The sequence below is a fragment of the Panthera leo genome, chromosome B3 (genome assembly GCF_018350215.1).
Source record: "Panthera leo isolate Ple1 chromosome B3, P.leo_Ple1_pat1.1, whole genome shotgun sequence".
NCBI classification, from domain to species: Eukaryota; Metazoa; Chordata; class Mammalia; order Carnivora; family Felidae; genus Panthera; species Panthera leo.
The window spans coordinates 30,009,979-30,025,607 of record NC_056684.1 but is presented as its reverse complement, the minus strand read 5'-3'; the positions used below and the strand labels follow the sequence as shown (position 1 = coordinate 30,025,607).

The window sequence follows — 15,629 nt, the reverse complement described above, 5'->3', positions numbered from 1 at the left end:
ACAAAATAGAGATTTTAGGTGAGCATTTTGTGCTCACCTCTGTCCTCTTTTGATACAAGGAACTGAGGTAGTGCTGCATGTTGGGAGACTTGACCTATTACTGCTTCTTACTTTCAGAGGAGACTTTATCCAGCCAGGGCTTCAAATAAGAACCGTAAATATCATACTAGGCCAAATCCCTGTTTTCTAACATTTTGTGAGTTTGTATAATTGTATTCCAAGAATAAATCTCAGAGGGTAAGGATTGGTTCCAAAATACCCCCTCCCTTTTTTTTTTTTAAAGAGCCCATTATGAATCTCTCATCTGTGACTACTTAAATTATTTTATTTCCACTTTCTACTATATCACTTCTGAGCAGTGATGCTCCTGACTTAAAATTTTCTTACTCACTTTTTACACATTGTTTCTTTTATACTTATTGCCCTGGTATCTCTGGTGGGGAGGGAGGCTATAAAATAGTTTCTCAGAGTGTGGGCCTAGGACCAACTGTGTTAGAATCTCCTAGGGCAATTATATAAATGCAGATTCCCAGGCCATACCCCAGAGCTGTTAAATCATTCCCTAGAGGTGGGAGCCACAAATCTGCATCTTTAGCAAGTTCCCAAGGTAATTCTTAGACACATTAAAGTCTGGTAACAATTGGTATAGTATTTTAGAACACTGACCTTGAAGTCACTCAGACCTGGATTTCAGTCCTGCTTTTACCACTTATTAGCTCTGTCATCTTGGACAAGTCACTTGAGCTCTGATTCTAGTTACCTCATCTATAAACTGAGAGGCAGAATAGTGTCTCTGTTTAGAGCACAGACCCTAGAGTTGAACTGCTGGGTTTTAATCTCAACTCTACCAGTTAGCAGCTGTGTTATCTGAGGCAAATGACTTAACCTGTCTGGACTATAATTTCTTTATTTGTAAAACAGATAATAATATGTCTAGTGCATTGTTGTGAGACTTAAAATAATTTATGTAGAAGGTTAGAAGGGGGATGGATTTTGCCTCACTCCTCCCTGCCCCAGGCATTGACAGTGTCTGGAGACTATTTGGTCATGTGACTAGGGAAGGAGGGAGTGGTTCCAACATGTAAGCAGAGGCTAGAGATGCTAGTGTGATCCTACTATGTACAGGACATCCCTCCACTACAAAGTATTATCTGGTCCAAAATGTCAGTAGTGCCACTTTAGAGAAACATGACTTAGAACAGGCACATAATAAGTACTATATAAGTTTTGGCTACTATTGTGATTCCCTTGTTGTAGGAATAGCAAGCCTTACTTGGAGTGTTATTGTTAGAAGACAGATATAGATGTATAGATTTTTTTTTTTTTTGAGAGAGAGAGAGAGAGAGAGAGAGAAACACAACAGGGGAGGGGGGCAGAGGGAGCAAGAAGGAGAATCTTAAGCAGGCTCCACACCCAGCGTGGAGCTTGACACAGGACTTAATGTCACTATATGAGATCATGACCTGAGCCAAAATCAAGAGTTGGTCACTTAACCAACTGAGCTACCCAGACGGCCCAGGAAATATATATTTAAGTACAGTACCAAGAACTCAACAAATGCAGAGGCAATGGTGGTGATGTATGTATAAACACAGTCTTTCTTTACCAAAGCAGCTCCTCTTTAAAGACATCCTTTTGCAGGGCACCTAGGTTGGCTCAGTCGGTTAAGTGTCCAACTCTTGGTTTTGGCCCAGGGCATGATCTCACAGTTTCATGAGTTCAAGCCCCACATCCAGCTTCGCACTGACAGCATGGAGCCTGCTTGGGATTCTCTCTCTCTGCCCACGCTCTCTCTCAAAATAAAAATAAATAAAAATCCTTTTGCAATGTAAATACTTCGTTTAGAATTTTTCAAAAGTAGAGCAATAATAGCTGTATTCTTTTTAAAACACTCTACTTCATCTTCATAAGCATTTATTGTTGAGTCTTTACAGTATACCAAGCTTGCCTTATGGTGCCAGTGTGGTGGATGTCAGAGTAGGAGAGTATCCGGTTCAGATCCTGACTCTACTACCGAAGTTTCCTTATAATCTTGAGCAGTTCACTTCACTGCTCTCAATCTCAGTTCCCCCATCTGTAAAATGAAAGCAATTGCATCTACCTCCTGAGATGTTTTCGTGAATTAAATGGAAAAGTGTGTGGCTTGTACAGTGTCAAGTAGGAATAGGCTCTGAGTGGTTTTGGTTCCCATGCCCTCCTTGAGCCCCCAATGTTTTTGGAGAGTTTAGTATACAAAATCATCTCCATCCTCTGACTTGAAGGGCAGATGGACAGTTGAGGGAGATAAGAGGAGGGTGGGAAAATGTGTAGTGACTTGCTTCTCCAGTGTTTCTGGGCATGGGTAAAAAGTCAAGGACCCAAAAAATGACTTCCATATCCTCCCTAGGGTAGTTCTAGTAGAAAGGCCTGCATTTTCTTTTCATATCTTGCTTTTTCAGGAAATATACATCAGTATCTCACACCATTCTTTAGAAGTGAGCCAAGGCCTAAATGGTGATACTGAGAAGCTCCTTCTATAACCCTGTTATTAAAAAAGACAGCCTTCTTTTATTGCTCTTTTCCAAGATTAATTTATCTTTTCTGTTAATTTGCACAGATAGTATTCTGACTTTGTATTTCATACAATTTTAAAACTGTAATTTTTATTGGCATTATGAAGATGACAGTGATTTACAGTGACCTGTGTTTTTATCTACTTCACTCTCTTGCGGTCTAGTGCCTAAAGACACTTTTAATTTGCTATTCACATCTGTTTAAAAAAAGAAGTGAAACCATGCAGTATCTGAAAATTAGAGTCTATTCAAGACCTTGCACGTGGCTGCCAGTCTTCCCCATTCTAAGACCTAGCCACTTCATTCACCAGTAAGAGTTGGTGTGTTTGACCAGACTCTGTTAGACATATTAGCAGGAGCTCATCAGATCTCAGTTAAAGGTTAATCTCAGTTCAGGAGAAGTTTGAAGTTTTCAGTTAAAGACCACAGAAGGCTTAGTGGAAAATTGGAGACACTAAGATAGTGATCAATGGACACAACACTTTCCTACCTGAGAATGCCAGTAATTGGAAAGTGTAGCAAAATCAGGTTGAAGACCTGAAAACTAAGATAGGATTAAGAAATGTCACATTGGTGGGGCAGGAACAGAAAAATGGAGTTTGCTTCCAATAGATTGAAGGTGTGGGGTTTGATAACTTTGAACTCTCCTCATGTGTTAGTATATATTCCATTTCTGCAAAAGTCCATCATCCCCAGCAACCGCAGAAATCAGCAGGTCTGAAACAGTTAACAAAACTATGAAATGCTATCTCTGGATATGCTTTGATTTGAATTTTAGGAATAAAAAGAGGTTTTAAAAATCACACATTTGTTTATTGGCTGTCTTGGGCAAATATAGACAAATGTCATTGCCGAAGAGAGCTGGCAAATGGGAATTTAGAATACCATTTGCCCAAAGAGGCAGATGGTCTCTGTAGAAGCCTGATTTCGTTTATGGTCCCTTCTGAAGCTGAATGAAGGTAGTTGAATTTGAAGATAAAGTTGAACTGAAATTGTGGAAATACTTGGATACATAAAGGACTCTAATGTAGAATTTGATTTGCGTTTTAAAAAGTGCATTTAGACATTTAACAGAATTTTTACAAAAATTTGTCTTCAACGGATTTGCCAGGGAAAAAACAACATTATTTCGTTTGATGGTGTAATGATTAATCCTACCACCTGGGTAAGCCAAGTGAGCTTCCCACAGGAGATGGCTTATGCAGCTTTGAATTATGTATGAATACTGTAGACTGATGAGAGCTAACCTTACCAAGGGATTCATTTGTAGAGCAGACAAATCTGTAACAGTGTTACAGTTTCCTTTGAACACCTTAAATTCATTCTCCACATTCAGAAAATGAGAATTCTTTGTGGAGATTATGATGTGATTTTTTTTGAAGTGTCAGGTCAAACATACCAAATCTCAATTACAAATTGGTCATTAATGAAAAAGTCGGTCAAAGAGTTTGAGGTACCAGCAAACTTGTGTTGTCTTCCATCATGAATGCAGAGTGGATGCTGAGGGTCCAGTAAAAGAGTAGGCTAAGTCTGGTTTGACTCAACCTGACAATTAAGGACCTAGAACTCAACACCATAGTAATCATAGACATTCCTCATAGCACTATAGAACTAGGGATTGTTTCAACATGAATTTAAATAGTAGAAATAGAGGGGCGCCTGGGTGGCTCAGTCGGTTGAGCGTCCGACTTCAGCTCAGGTCACGATCTCACGGTCTGCGAGTTCGAGCCCCGCGTCGGGCTCTGGGCTGATGGCTCAGAGCCTGGAAGCCTGCTTCTGATTCTGTGCCTCCCTCTGTCTCTGCCCCTCCCCCGTTCATGCTCTGTCTCAAAAATAAATAAATGTTAAAAAAAAAATAATTAAAAAAAAAATAGAAATAGAAAAGCGCTAACTTCCTCTTTGTGAGCCATATACCAGTTAACAATTCTGTTTTACAGTAATGAATATCAAATTGTACTTACCTGGAAAAAAATCTAGTTATCCTGGTCATATTTGTTATTTCAAGATATGCTAAGATATAGTGTATTAGAAATTCTAGTAGCTTTTTTGTAATTTCATTTTGAAGATTTTTTTTACCTTCTGTCTCATGGATGAAATGGGGGAAATTTTCATTTTCTTTATTATCTCCTTCCTGATGCTGTCCTCCAGTTTGTACAGAGGATCAAGTAATCAGAACCTGAGTTCTGATTCCCATTTTGATGTTTTCCCTATTATCTTAAACATTTCTCGACGAAATATTGGTGGTGAACTATTTTGTTAGGAGATAAAGTTTGTATCTAGGAAAGTGTCATTTTACTATTTGGGAGGGTTTTCTGATTTTATATCTATGAAAGAAATCAATGGTGAAAAATTATATTCCCTTATAAAATTAATATGCCTTAGATAACTTGTCAGATTTTTACTTCCTTCTTTCTTCCTAGACAATTTGTCTATTGATAAATAGTGTCTGAGTCAACCTTCTCTGATGCTGTTCTCAGTTCTTTTTCATTTTTTAGTCCTAGCATGTTACCACTTCTAAGCTTGAACTCTCAAAACCTCTCCCTTTCCCATCTCTTTTACCATTTTCATCATACAAAGAGGTGTTCTTCTCTCAAGCATTAGGATGTGACATACCATTGATGCATTTTTTCAAAAAAAATCCTTCCTTTTAGACTTTGCTGTCACAGTAAATGCTGATCTTAGCATCCATTCGCAATTCCTTGTGATTTTACTTTCATCAATTCTCTTTGTGTAGTTCTTGATAGCTGATGATTATTTTAATTGGTGGTTTAATATGCCAGTGTACTTATTTTAACATGTGCTTATGAAAACTAATCTTTATGTGGAATATAGATTGTGTTGTGCTGGTCCTCAAAGAGTTAATAAAACTAGTTTTCACTTTGCTTAGTTTCCCAGAGGTAGTTTGGCACATTTCCCAGACCAAACCCATAAGGTAAAGGTCAAGGTGCAGTGGATGATATTAAGGTGCAGAATTCGAAACTTGTATCTTACTTGTAGTCCTCCAGAGCTCAGTTGGACCTCGGGTACATCAGAGCTTTAGAACATGGTTAACAGACCAAAGAAGGCCCTGTAAAATATCCTTTAATGGGGAATTGTATGAGTGAGTACAGTGGGTGAGTCTTTTACATTTCTTACTTTTTAACATCCATATTTTGTTTTGAGAAGCCCTTAAGAGCACAGAGCTGTGTTTCATGTATGTGGGAACAGGCCCAGGGAATTCCTCACAGTTTAACAGCAGCAACTCTTGCTGTGGTTTTCACAATAGCTGAGGCTCATTGTACATAGCCCGTTCCTTGGGAGGAAAACAGACAGGTGAGTGTAGAGTTGTGGTTTCTGAACCAACCTTTACCAATCCTTTTTGATAACGGAAAAGAGAGCTTTCTGGTAACAATGAGGAGATTGGGTGAAGAAGGAGAAAAGGCAAGAGCAAGTTTGTGGAGATGAGGAGCCTAAAAACCACATTTTAGGGAATATCTTAAATTGACTCTGAGAAGAGAATGTCCCTTTATGTTTATTGCTCTGAAATCATAAATGGTTTATATGAACTTTTGCCCAGTAAACATCATTTTCCTTCTCCTGCAGCATGTTGATAACTACTTAGTGATCTACATTAAGTGGTGTCCAAGAGAGTCTCAGAAATGTCACTTTCCTTTGTCTTTACTAATGAATGGAAGTAGAGGCCTCTTCTTACCTTAGTTTTATGATCCCTATTATGAGAAACTAGTTTTGTTTGCAGCCCTTCTTTTGGGTTGATGACATAGAGCAGCCCATTTAGAGGCAGCATGCTTTTACTGTGTGAGGCCTCCTTTACATGAACCACCCTACTGGCTGCTGGTAGAGTGGTGCCTTACCAGTGGTGCTTTTCCACTTTACCACTGTCCCTGAGAGTGGTACCATAAAGGAACCTCTAGCTCATTGCTCACTCCCAGTGTATAGAGACCTCTGGCTCTGCCAGTTTTGAAGGAGTATTTTTGAAGTTGAATATCCAGCAGACTTCAAGGCCTGTTTTCTGTTCAGACACATGCATAATTTCCATAATGAAAGATTGATAAGGAGGTACTGCTTCTTCAGATCTACTCCCTCAAATCCACAGGTGATATATGTTCTGATGACACATGATCAAAGTACCTCTTTTAAAGAACTTGTAAATATCACCATGATTCACTGCCAATTGAAAATCCAGAAATAACATGTAAACAGTATGTAGGATATTTGCCTCTTTCTCTTTGCCCACTAAAAAAAAAATAATACAGGAAGAAGAGTTGGTGAGTATATGACAGTGTAAGAACACTTTCAGAAACCATTAAAAATGCTTGATTTTGAATTTATTTTGTTGGATGGCCCAGTGAGATTTCCTAACTAGGCCAGTTTTTTCTACCAACATTTAATGACCATTTCGTCCCCTTGTACTAATAGCAACAGAATAGATAGGTCAGGTAGAATGGGAACTGGGGAAAAGCTAGCTATACGCAAATGAGCAGGCGGCAGTGAAACAAGATTGGAAACACAGAGTATTATGGATATGCCACATTGTGGTATGTGGCTAATAGGATATTTCAGATTCATTTTAATAGGTAAGATTAACTAGAATACAGAACTTTCTTTTCCATTTGCCTTGCTGCTGCATGCATGCATGCAGGCAAAGGTTGATGCTTCTGTCCTCCTGGCAACAAGACTGTCCTGGCCTCAGTTTACCTACTAAGACATTTGCTTAACGTCCTTATTTAGTCTAATCTCAACTTGATTCCTGATCCTTTACTAAATACTTTAGTGTGTAGTAAATACTATATACTAAATAAAGTAAATATATAAAGTATTTGATACTTGCTAGAGTGTTATGTACTGTAGTATAGTAAGTATGCTAAATAGTTCACTAAGTATGTGTGTATTTTGTGTCTAATTAGTGAAGCATTCAGCTTTCTCACCACTATCATCACCACCTTCTGCCTAAAAAAAAAATTTTCTCTTCTTACCTTCTTATTCTCAAGCTTCCCTCTGAGCTTACCATACCTCCTCTACCAAACTGGATTCTCAATATGTCTGGATCAAGATAAATAGAAGGATCAGCCCGCACGAAGGACTGCTTTCTATTCAGACAAGTATTTGAGCGCTTATGACCCCTTGTTATGACTCTAGGGCTAGTTATTTACATTTATGGCAAGTAAATGCCTTCTATAAATCTAAATTTTAGCAAGACCTTTGAATGCCAGTATAACCATGGTGTGATTTTGTTTCAGTCACAAAACCCATGAAGTGACAGAGGATTTTTCTCCTCGGGATCCAAGATCTGTTGTTGTGAGGGAAGATGATGGAGGCTGTGCTTCTGTCCCAGCAGCATTGCCCCTACCTGAACTGGAAAGGGAAGAGGAAAAAGAAGATGTTTCAGATACTCTTGACCTGAATCCCTGTAGTGCAACCTATAGCAACTTAGGTAAGTAAAAATGTCATATAAATAATATTTAAACCTTTCCTTTTTATGCACTATCCAAATGCTATATTTCCCTGGAGAGATGGTTTTTATTGCTGCATGGAGCAAACACTAGACACTAGAGCCATGTATTTTCTTTTTTTTTTCCCTATTTTTTAAAGTTTTTATTTAAATTCCAATTAGTTAACATAGTGTAATATTAGTTTCAGTTGTGCAACATAATGATTCAGCCTTTCATATAGCACCAGTGTGGAGCCAGAAATTTTAATTCACATCAGAAAAAGTCCTGGTGTTTACTGGGCATATATTGAACACCTGCTACCGTGAGTCCTGTGGCATGTGCTAAGGGTGTGACATGGTCCCTGCCTTGAGGGATTCACCTGGAGGAAAAGAGATGAACTTGTTAATGATTTCAGTATTATATGATAAATGCAGTGATAGAGATACACATGGAATATCTTTTATGTTACACAGGGGAGGGTGTCAAAAGATGCCTTCCTAGAGGTAATTCTTGAACTGATCTAGCTGGTTGACAGAGGGAGGAAAGAGTATTCCAACCCAAAGCAGCAACAGGAGCAAAAGCATGGAGGTATGAACCAGCTTGGTGCACATGGACACCACAACCATTTAGTGGTGCTAAAATATGAACTGAAGAGTTAAATGAGATAATACATTTCAAGCTAAAACCTTAGACTTGTTGCTCTTTGTGATAGTAACCCTTCATCAAAAGGTTTTAAGCAGAATAATGTGATTAAATTTGCATTTTAGAACGTCTACTCTACAGGCTGCTGTGAGAGGATGGATTAGAAGTGAAGTATTTGTAGCCTAAAATCTAGTAGTTGGATACTTTGGCACGACCACATAAGATGAGAAAGGCCTCAACTAAGATAGTGGGAAGGGGAACAAGACAGGTTTCAGAGATACTTAAGGGGCAAAATACATAAGGCTTAGTGGTTACTTCGATATGAATGATGGGAAGAATCTGTGATGAATCTATGTCTCAGATTTCTGGCTTGGGGCAAGCTGACTCAAAGAAAGAAGATCCTAATTTTTGGAAGTATTTAAGGAGAGGCTGAAGGGCCATCTCTCAGAGATGCAGTGAAGAAGAATCCTACGAAGAGGGTGGACTAAATGACCTCAAAGGTGCCTGCCAATACAAAGATGCTCAGTTTTCCAATCATCTTCACTCTTCTTCCTTGAGTACCCAGTGACTTTCGATCTATCCTCCTTCCTTGAGCATCTCATAGTTTTCCTTTCTTCTAAAAAGCAAAGCCTAGGGCTGGATAAGGATTTCTCATTATTATTCTCCCATGAAGTCAGGAGAGAGGGGAATAGCATGAGTTGGACTACCACATGTGCAGCACTGGCAAGATCCTTATGGACCTCTGACCAACTCTTACACTGGTAGAAATCGGTGGCGCATAAAAGCCTTCTTCTGCCTAGTTTCTCATCTTCTTTCTTTGTCTTTTTCCTTCATCAGGTTTTAGTAAGGAAGAATTATTTTAAGATCAGCTAGTGTAGTTGGAGATAAATGAGCCCTTAAGGCAAAAAGGTTGAGGTAACACTGTAGGAGAAATGCTCTAATACGTCCTTTTGAGAAACTCATTGTAACAATGCACATGCAGTTGAAAATACATTCTGTAAGGAAAAGACTTCCATTCTAAGTTCTAGGAGACTTGTATGATTTAGGTGTTGGGGAGAATATATTAGTTTACCCAAGCAACCGTCTTAGATACCATTTTCCAGTTGGAAGAGATTTTATAGTGAAACAGCTTACTCAACTTTTCCCATTCTTTTATGTTTTATGAAGCATCTTATAAGATGAAAAATTTACTGCTTATTTCCTATAGTATACTCTCAGACAGCATAATGTATCAGCATATCTTTCAGATGTTCTTACTGCACCAAATTTCTTTTATGATATCCTCAGTAAAATATATACTAATTTTTACTGATCATATGGCATCTTATGGCATCTCTTTAAAAATATCCATTAGCTGGGGGCACCTCAGTGGCTCAGTTAAGTGTCTAACTTTGGCTCAGGTCATGATCTTACAGTTCATGGGTTTGAGCCCCACATCGAGCTCTGTGCTGACAGCTCGGAGCCTGGAGCCTGCTTCGAATTCTGTGTCTTCCTCTTTCTCTGCCCCTTCCCAACTTGTGCTCTGTCTCTTCCTCTCTCTCAGAAATAAATAAACATTAAAAATACACACACACGCACACACACACTAGCTGGGGTGCCTGGCTGGCTCAGTTGGTAGAACATGCAGCTCTTGATCTCGGAATTGTGAGTCTGAGACCCATGTTGGGTGTAGAGATTACTTAAAAATAAAAATTAAAAAATCTTTTAATAAAAATCCATCAGCCAACATTAATTAAAGTTACTTATTTTATCTTATTTGTCTTGTCAGTTATGTAGGTAATTAGAAAAAGCGGAGCATTCCTCATATGAGTATTTCAAGTACCTCACATATATTAACTCATTTAATCCTCTCAACAACCTTAGGAACTTAGATCCCCATTTTTCAGATGAGGAAAATGAGTCAGAGTGCCTTGTCCCAAGTCACAGAACCAATAAGGACTGCATCAGGATTGGAACTCAGTTGGTCTTAACCTCAACTATAATGGTCATAACCACTAAGTTCTTGTAAAAACTAAAGGACTGCAGCTGTCTCCCGTTTTTGTTTTTGTTTTGTTTTGTTTTGTTTTGTTTTCTAAGTCATCTACTCTGAAACACAAAATTTAAGAATTTTTCAAAATATTATGATTACTTAGAATACAAAAAATACTAGGTTATAGATGCCCCATCAGAAGGATAGCATTCTTTCAGCCTATTGCTTTACTTTTAAAAGTGGTAGGTGATGCTCATAAAATGTTGCCTTATTTTCCTTAAGTGTTTTAAGTGGCTATACTTGATTCCATAGCATATGACACATCACATGGTTAGTTGCTCCTTTGGGAAGGTCTGTGTGAATAAAACAACTGAGTAATAGATAGGATTGACACCATCAGTTCTACAACTCAGGGGTTTCAATTTTTTTGTTCTTATTTTTTCCCTAATGAAATAAGTATTTTAGATTTCCAAATAAGCATTTGGAACTTACCTTTTTCAATATTTTCAATAAATCATTTTCAGAAAATTTTCAACTGTCCTTTTGGGTAATTTCTTGTGATTTAATTTCTTGTGATTTATTTTTTAAAAATCTGTGTTTAAAAACTGAAAAGAAGCAATACTTCTTAATGTAATCGCTTTAGAACCTTTCAAATAGTCTAGAACCAATCTAGTACTGCTTGCTTGCTTGCTTTTCTTTCTTTCATCTTCTTCTTTTTTTTTTCTTTTTTTTTTTTTTTTTTTTCATATGAGGCAGAGGATGGATGGACCAGTGGAAGAAATTGACAGAGGAAAGTTAGGGGTTACCATTATTTTTACTGTGGAATTTATTTCTGAAAATTACATTGTAAAGTGGACCTAGGAAGCAGTGTAATATAGTAGAAAAAATCCTAAGTTTGGAAGATCAACCAGATTTTGGTTCATATAACAGCTGTGTCATTGCCCACCTGTATGATCATAGGTCAGCTATTTAACATCCCTGAGCTTCAGTTTCCTCATCTGAAATGAGAGAATAGTAACATCTGCTTTGTAGGGCTGATTGTAAAAGAACTTGGTATACAGAGGTGCTTCATAATTATAAGTTCCTTTATTTCATCCCAAAGATATGCTGTTGCTTTCTCCTTCAAATACATTTGATGTGCTAGCCAGAAAACGTAGAATAAAGTGGAAATAGTTTAAAATGTTTATTAGAAATGTTGAGTAAGCAGGAAAAAATATATAAATTCAAAAAGTTGTCAGTTGCCTACACAACTAATGACTGAAGTTGTGAATATAATACAGGATACGGGATCCCAAAGTGGCTAACAGAGACCAGAAGACAGATGACAAGTAATAGTAATGTCATTATGACAGATCCAGTTCCCCCAACATCTGCTAATTATACCAACAAAGGGATACAGTTTGGATTTGTTTTGTAGTCCCCCCACTTCTTAGATAGTTCTGAAAACTAATAAGTTAAAAGAAAAAAAAAACTCAACTGGAATAGGCTTTAATTACCCAACCTCAGAATCTCCCATTGGACCCCCACCCAGGATACAATGTCGTTACTCCACTGTAGTGTAACAAGAGCTGTTGTGATTCAACCATTCTTTCACAAAGCTACTAATTTATGCAAACCATACCTTAGAACCATTTTTTTTTTCACTTTAGAGATCATTCACTGTGGTTAATGGGTGCCTTTTTCCTTGTCTTTAACATAAATAAAGCAAACTTTATTTTGTTTAAACTGGTTTAATTATTAGATTCTAGAGCTTGCCCTATCCAATACAGTCAGTAGCTACTAGCCACATCTGGCTATTTACATTTACATTCCTTAGAATATAAATAAAAATTCAGTTTCTTAGACTCACTAGCAACGTTTCAAGTACTCAGGAGCTGCAGGTGGCTAGTAACTACTGTGTTGGACATGCACATATAGAACATTTCTGTCATCACAGAAAGTTCTGTTGGACAGCACTGTTTTAAAGAATCAGTTATCTGGGGGATTTGTATTTGTCTTATTGTGTTGTCTACTAACAAAAATCATATTGGTCTTTATGTAACTTGAAAACTCTTTTTTTTTTAATATATGAAATTTATTATCAAATTGGTTTCCATACAACACCCAGTGCTCATCCCAAAAGATGCCCTCTTCAATGCCCATTACTTACCCTCCCCTCCCTCCTACCCCCCATCAACCCTCAGTTTGTTCTCAGTATTTAAGAGTCTCTTATGCTTTGGCTCTCTCCCACTCTAACCTCTTTTTTTTTTCCTTCCCCTGCCCCATGGGTTTCTGTTAAGTTTCTCAGGATCCACATAAGAGTGAAACCATATGGTATCTGTCTTTCTCTGTATGGCTATTTCACTTAGCATCACATGCTCCAGTTCCATCCTTGTTGCTACAAAGGGCCATATTTCATTCTTTCTCATTGCCACGTAGTACTCTATTGTGTATATAAACCACAATTTCTTTATCCATTCATCAGTTGATGGACAAAGCCTAAATGTCCATCAACTGATGAATGTAACTTGAAAACTCTTTAAGAAGGTTGCCCCTTACAGAGTGTTGATTTTACGCTGAGTGATGGTGATAGGAGATCACTGAACAAACTCTGATCTATAACATCTTAATCAACCCCAAACTGAATTTAGCAGGCCACCCAAAATGATCTCCCAAAGAAATGATAGAATGTTTTTTCAATCAGACCTTCAACATTTTCCCCATGTTTCTTATGTCTATCTCAAGATGTCTAGAAGAAATATTGCTAGTTTTTTATGTGGCACACCCCACTACTTTATCAACCTAGTAAAATCAGGAGCTCATAATAACTTCTACTCTGTTAGAAATAAATCAGTGGCTTTAGCTCTCCTTCATTCACTTTGTAATTGAGTACTCTTTACATTCCTTTTTAGAAAGATCTATCAAGTCTCTATGTACAGATTCTTGGCTTGCTCTTCTTTCTGTGTGCCTAAAACCTAGCACATTATCTAAAACATGTGGTAGGTACTAAGAACATGTTTGAATGAATGAACCAAAAGTGAATTTGGCATTTGACTTTATAATATTCCCAGATTAGGGGAAGTTAAGCCCTTCTTAAGGAAAGGAGGAAATTTCATATAGGAAAGTTTCAAGTCCCAGTTTATGTGTTCTATTAATCAGTTGATGTTGTGTTTTTTTTTCTAACACAGGCATATCTCAGAGATATTGCAGGTTCTGTGCCAGACCACCACAGTAAGACAAATACTACAACAAAGCAAATCTAATCAATTTTTTGGTTTCCCAGTGCATGTAAAAGTTATGTTTATACCATACTGTAGTCTGTTAAAAGTGCAATAGCATTATATCTAAAAAATATTATGAGTATCTTAAGAGATACTTTATTGCTAAAAAATGCTAACCATCATATAAGCTTTCAGTAGTCATAATCTTTTTGCAGGTAGAAGGTCTTGTTTGATGTTGATGGCTGCTGACTGATCAGAGTGGTGGGTGCTGAAGGCTGGGGTGGGTGTGGCAATTTCTTAACGTAAGACAAACACTGCACAACTTTCAAAATTGGAGCCAATCTTCTCAAACCCTGCTGCTGCTTTATCAACTAAGCTTATGTCATATTCTAAATCCTTTGTTATCATTTCAACAATCTTCACAGTATCTTAATCAGGAGCAGTTTCCATCTCAAGAAACCACCTTCTTTGTTCATCCCTAAGAAGCAAATCCTCATCCATTAAAGTTCTGTCATGAGATTGTAGCCATTCTGTCCCATCTTTAGGCTCCATTTCTAGTTCTTTTGCTATTTTCACCACATCTGCAGTTACTTCCTCCACACAAGTCTTGAACTCCTGAAAGTCCTCTATGAGGGTTGGAATCCACTTCTTCCAAATTCCTGTTCATGTTTGTATTTTGACCTCTTCCCATGAATCAGGAATGTTCTTAATGGTATCTAGAATGGTGAATCCTTTCCAGAAGGTTTCCAATTTGCTTTTCCCAGATCCATGGGGGAATCATTATCTATGGCAGCTATAGCTTTACATAACAAGACTTGAAAGTCAAAATTACTCCTCGATCCATGGGTTGCAGAATGGATGTTATGTCAGCAGGCATGAAAACAACTTTAATCTTGCTGTACACCTCCATCAGAGCTCAGGTGACCAGGTGCATTACAAGATATTACAAACATATTTTGAAAGGAATTTTTTTCCTGAGCAATATATCTAAATAGTAGGCTTAAAATATTCAGTAAACCATGTTATAAACAGATATTCTGTCACCCAGACTTTGCTGTTCCATTTATAGAACATAGGTGGAGGTGATTTAGTTTATCTTAAGGGCTTTATGGTATTTGGAAGGGTGAATGAGCACAGGCTTCAACTTAAAGCAGCTGGATGCAACTTCATCAGCTGCATTATTCCGTAACAAAAGAGTTAGCCTGCCCTGTGAAACTTTGAAGCCAGGCAGTGACTTCTCTCTAGCTATGAAAGTCTGAAATGACATCTTCATAATATATACATTGAAAGTCTGTTGTTCAGTGTAGCCACCTTCATCAATTATCTAGCTAGATCTTATGGATAAGCTGCAGCTTCTACATGCGCACTTGCTGCTTCACCTTATTTAACCTGACTTCACCTTGCTTAGATTTATGGAGACAGCTCCTTTTCTTAAACCTTATGAACCAATCTCTGCTAGCTTCCAACGTTTCTCCTGCAGCTTCCTCACCTCTAGCCTTCTTAGAATTGAAGAGAGTTGGGGCTTTGCTCTGGATTAGTCTTCGGTTTAAGGGAATGTTGTGGCTAGTTTGATCTTTTCAGATCACTAACATTTCTTCATATCAACAATAAGGCTGTTCTACTTTCTTATCATGTGTGTGTTCACTAGAGTAGCACTTTTAATTTCCTTCAGGCTTTCCTTTGCATTCACAACCTGACAAACTCATGCAAGAGCCCTAGCTTTCAGACTACCTCAGTTTTCAATATACCTTCCTCACTAAGCTTAATTATTTCTAGCTTTTGATTTAAAATGAGGGATGTGCCTGGGTGGCTCGGTCGGTTAAGCGTCCGACTTCGG

General features: G+C 37.8%; 1 protein-coding gene across 16 annotated transcripts in view; it reads left to right on the top strand.

Moving 5' to 3' along the window:
• Positions 1–15,629, top strand: part of PEAK1 (pseudopodium enriched atypical kinase 1) — a 370,979-nt gene that overhangs the window by 313,428 nt on the left and 41,922 nt on the right. For all 16 annotated transcript variants that reach the window (XR_006203423.1, XR_006203424.1, XR_006203422.1 and 13 more), the window contains one exon: positions 7,790–7,983. Coding sequence is in view for 13 of the 16 variants with exons in the window: in XM_042941327.1 (XP_042797261.1) it covers positions 7,790–7,983 (194 nt within the window). In the remaining 3 variants the exon portion in view is untranslated. The remainder of the gene's footprint in view (positions 1–7,789; positions 7,984–15,629) is intronic.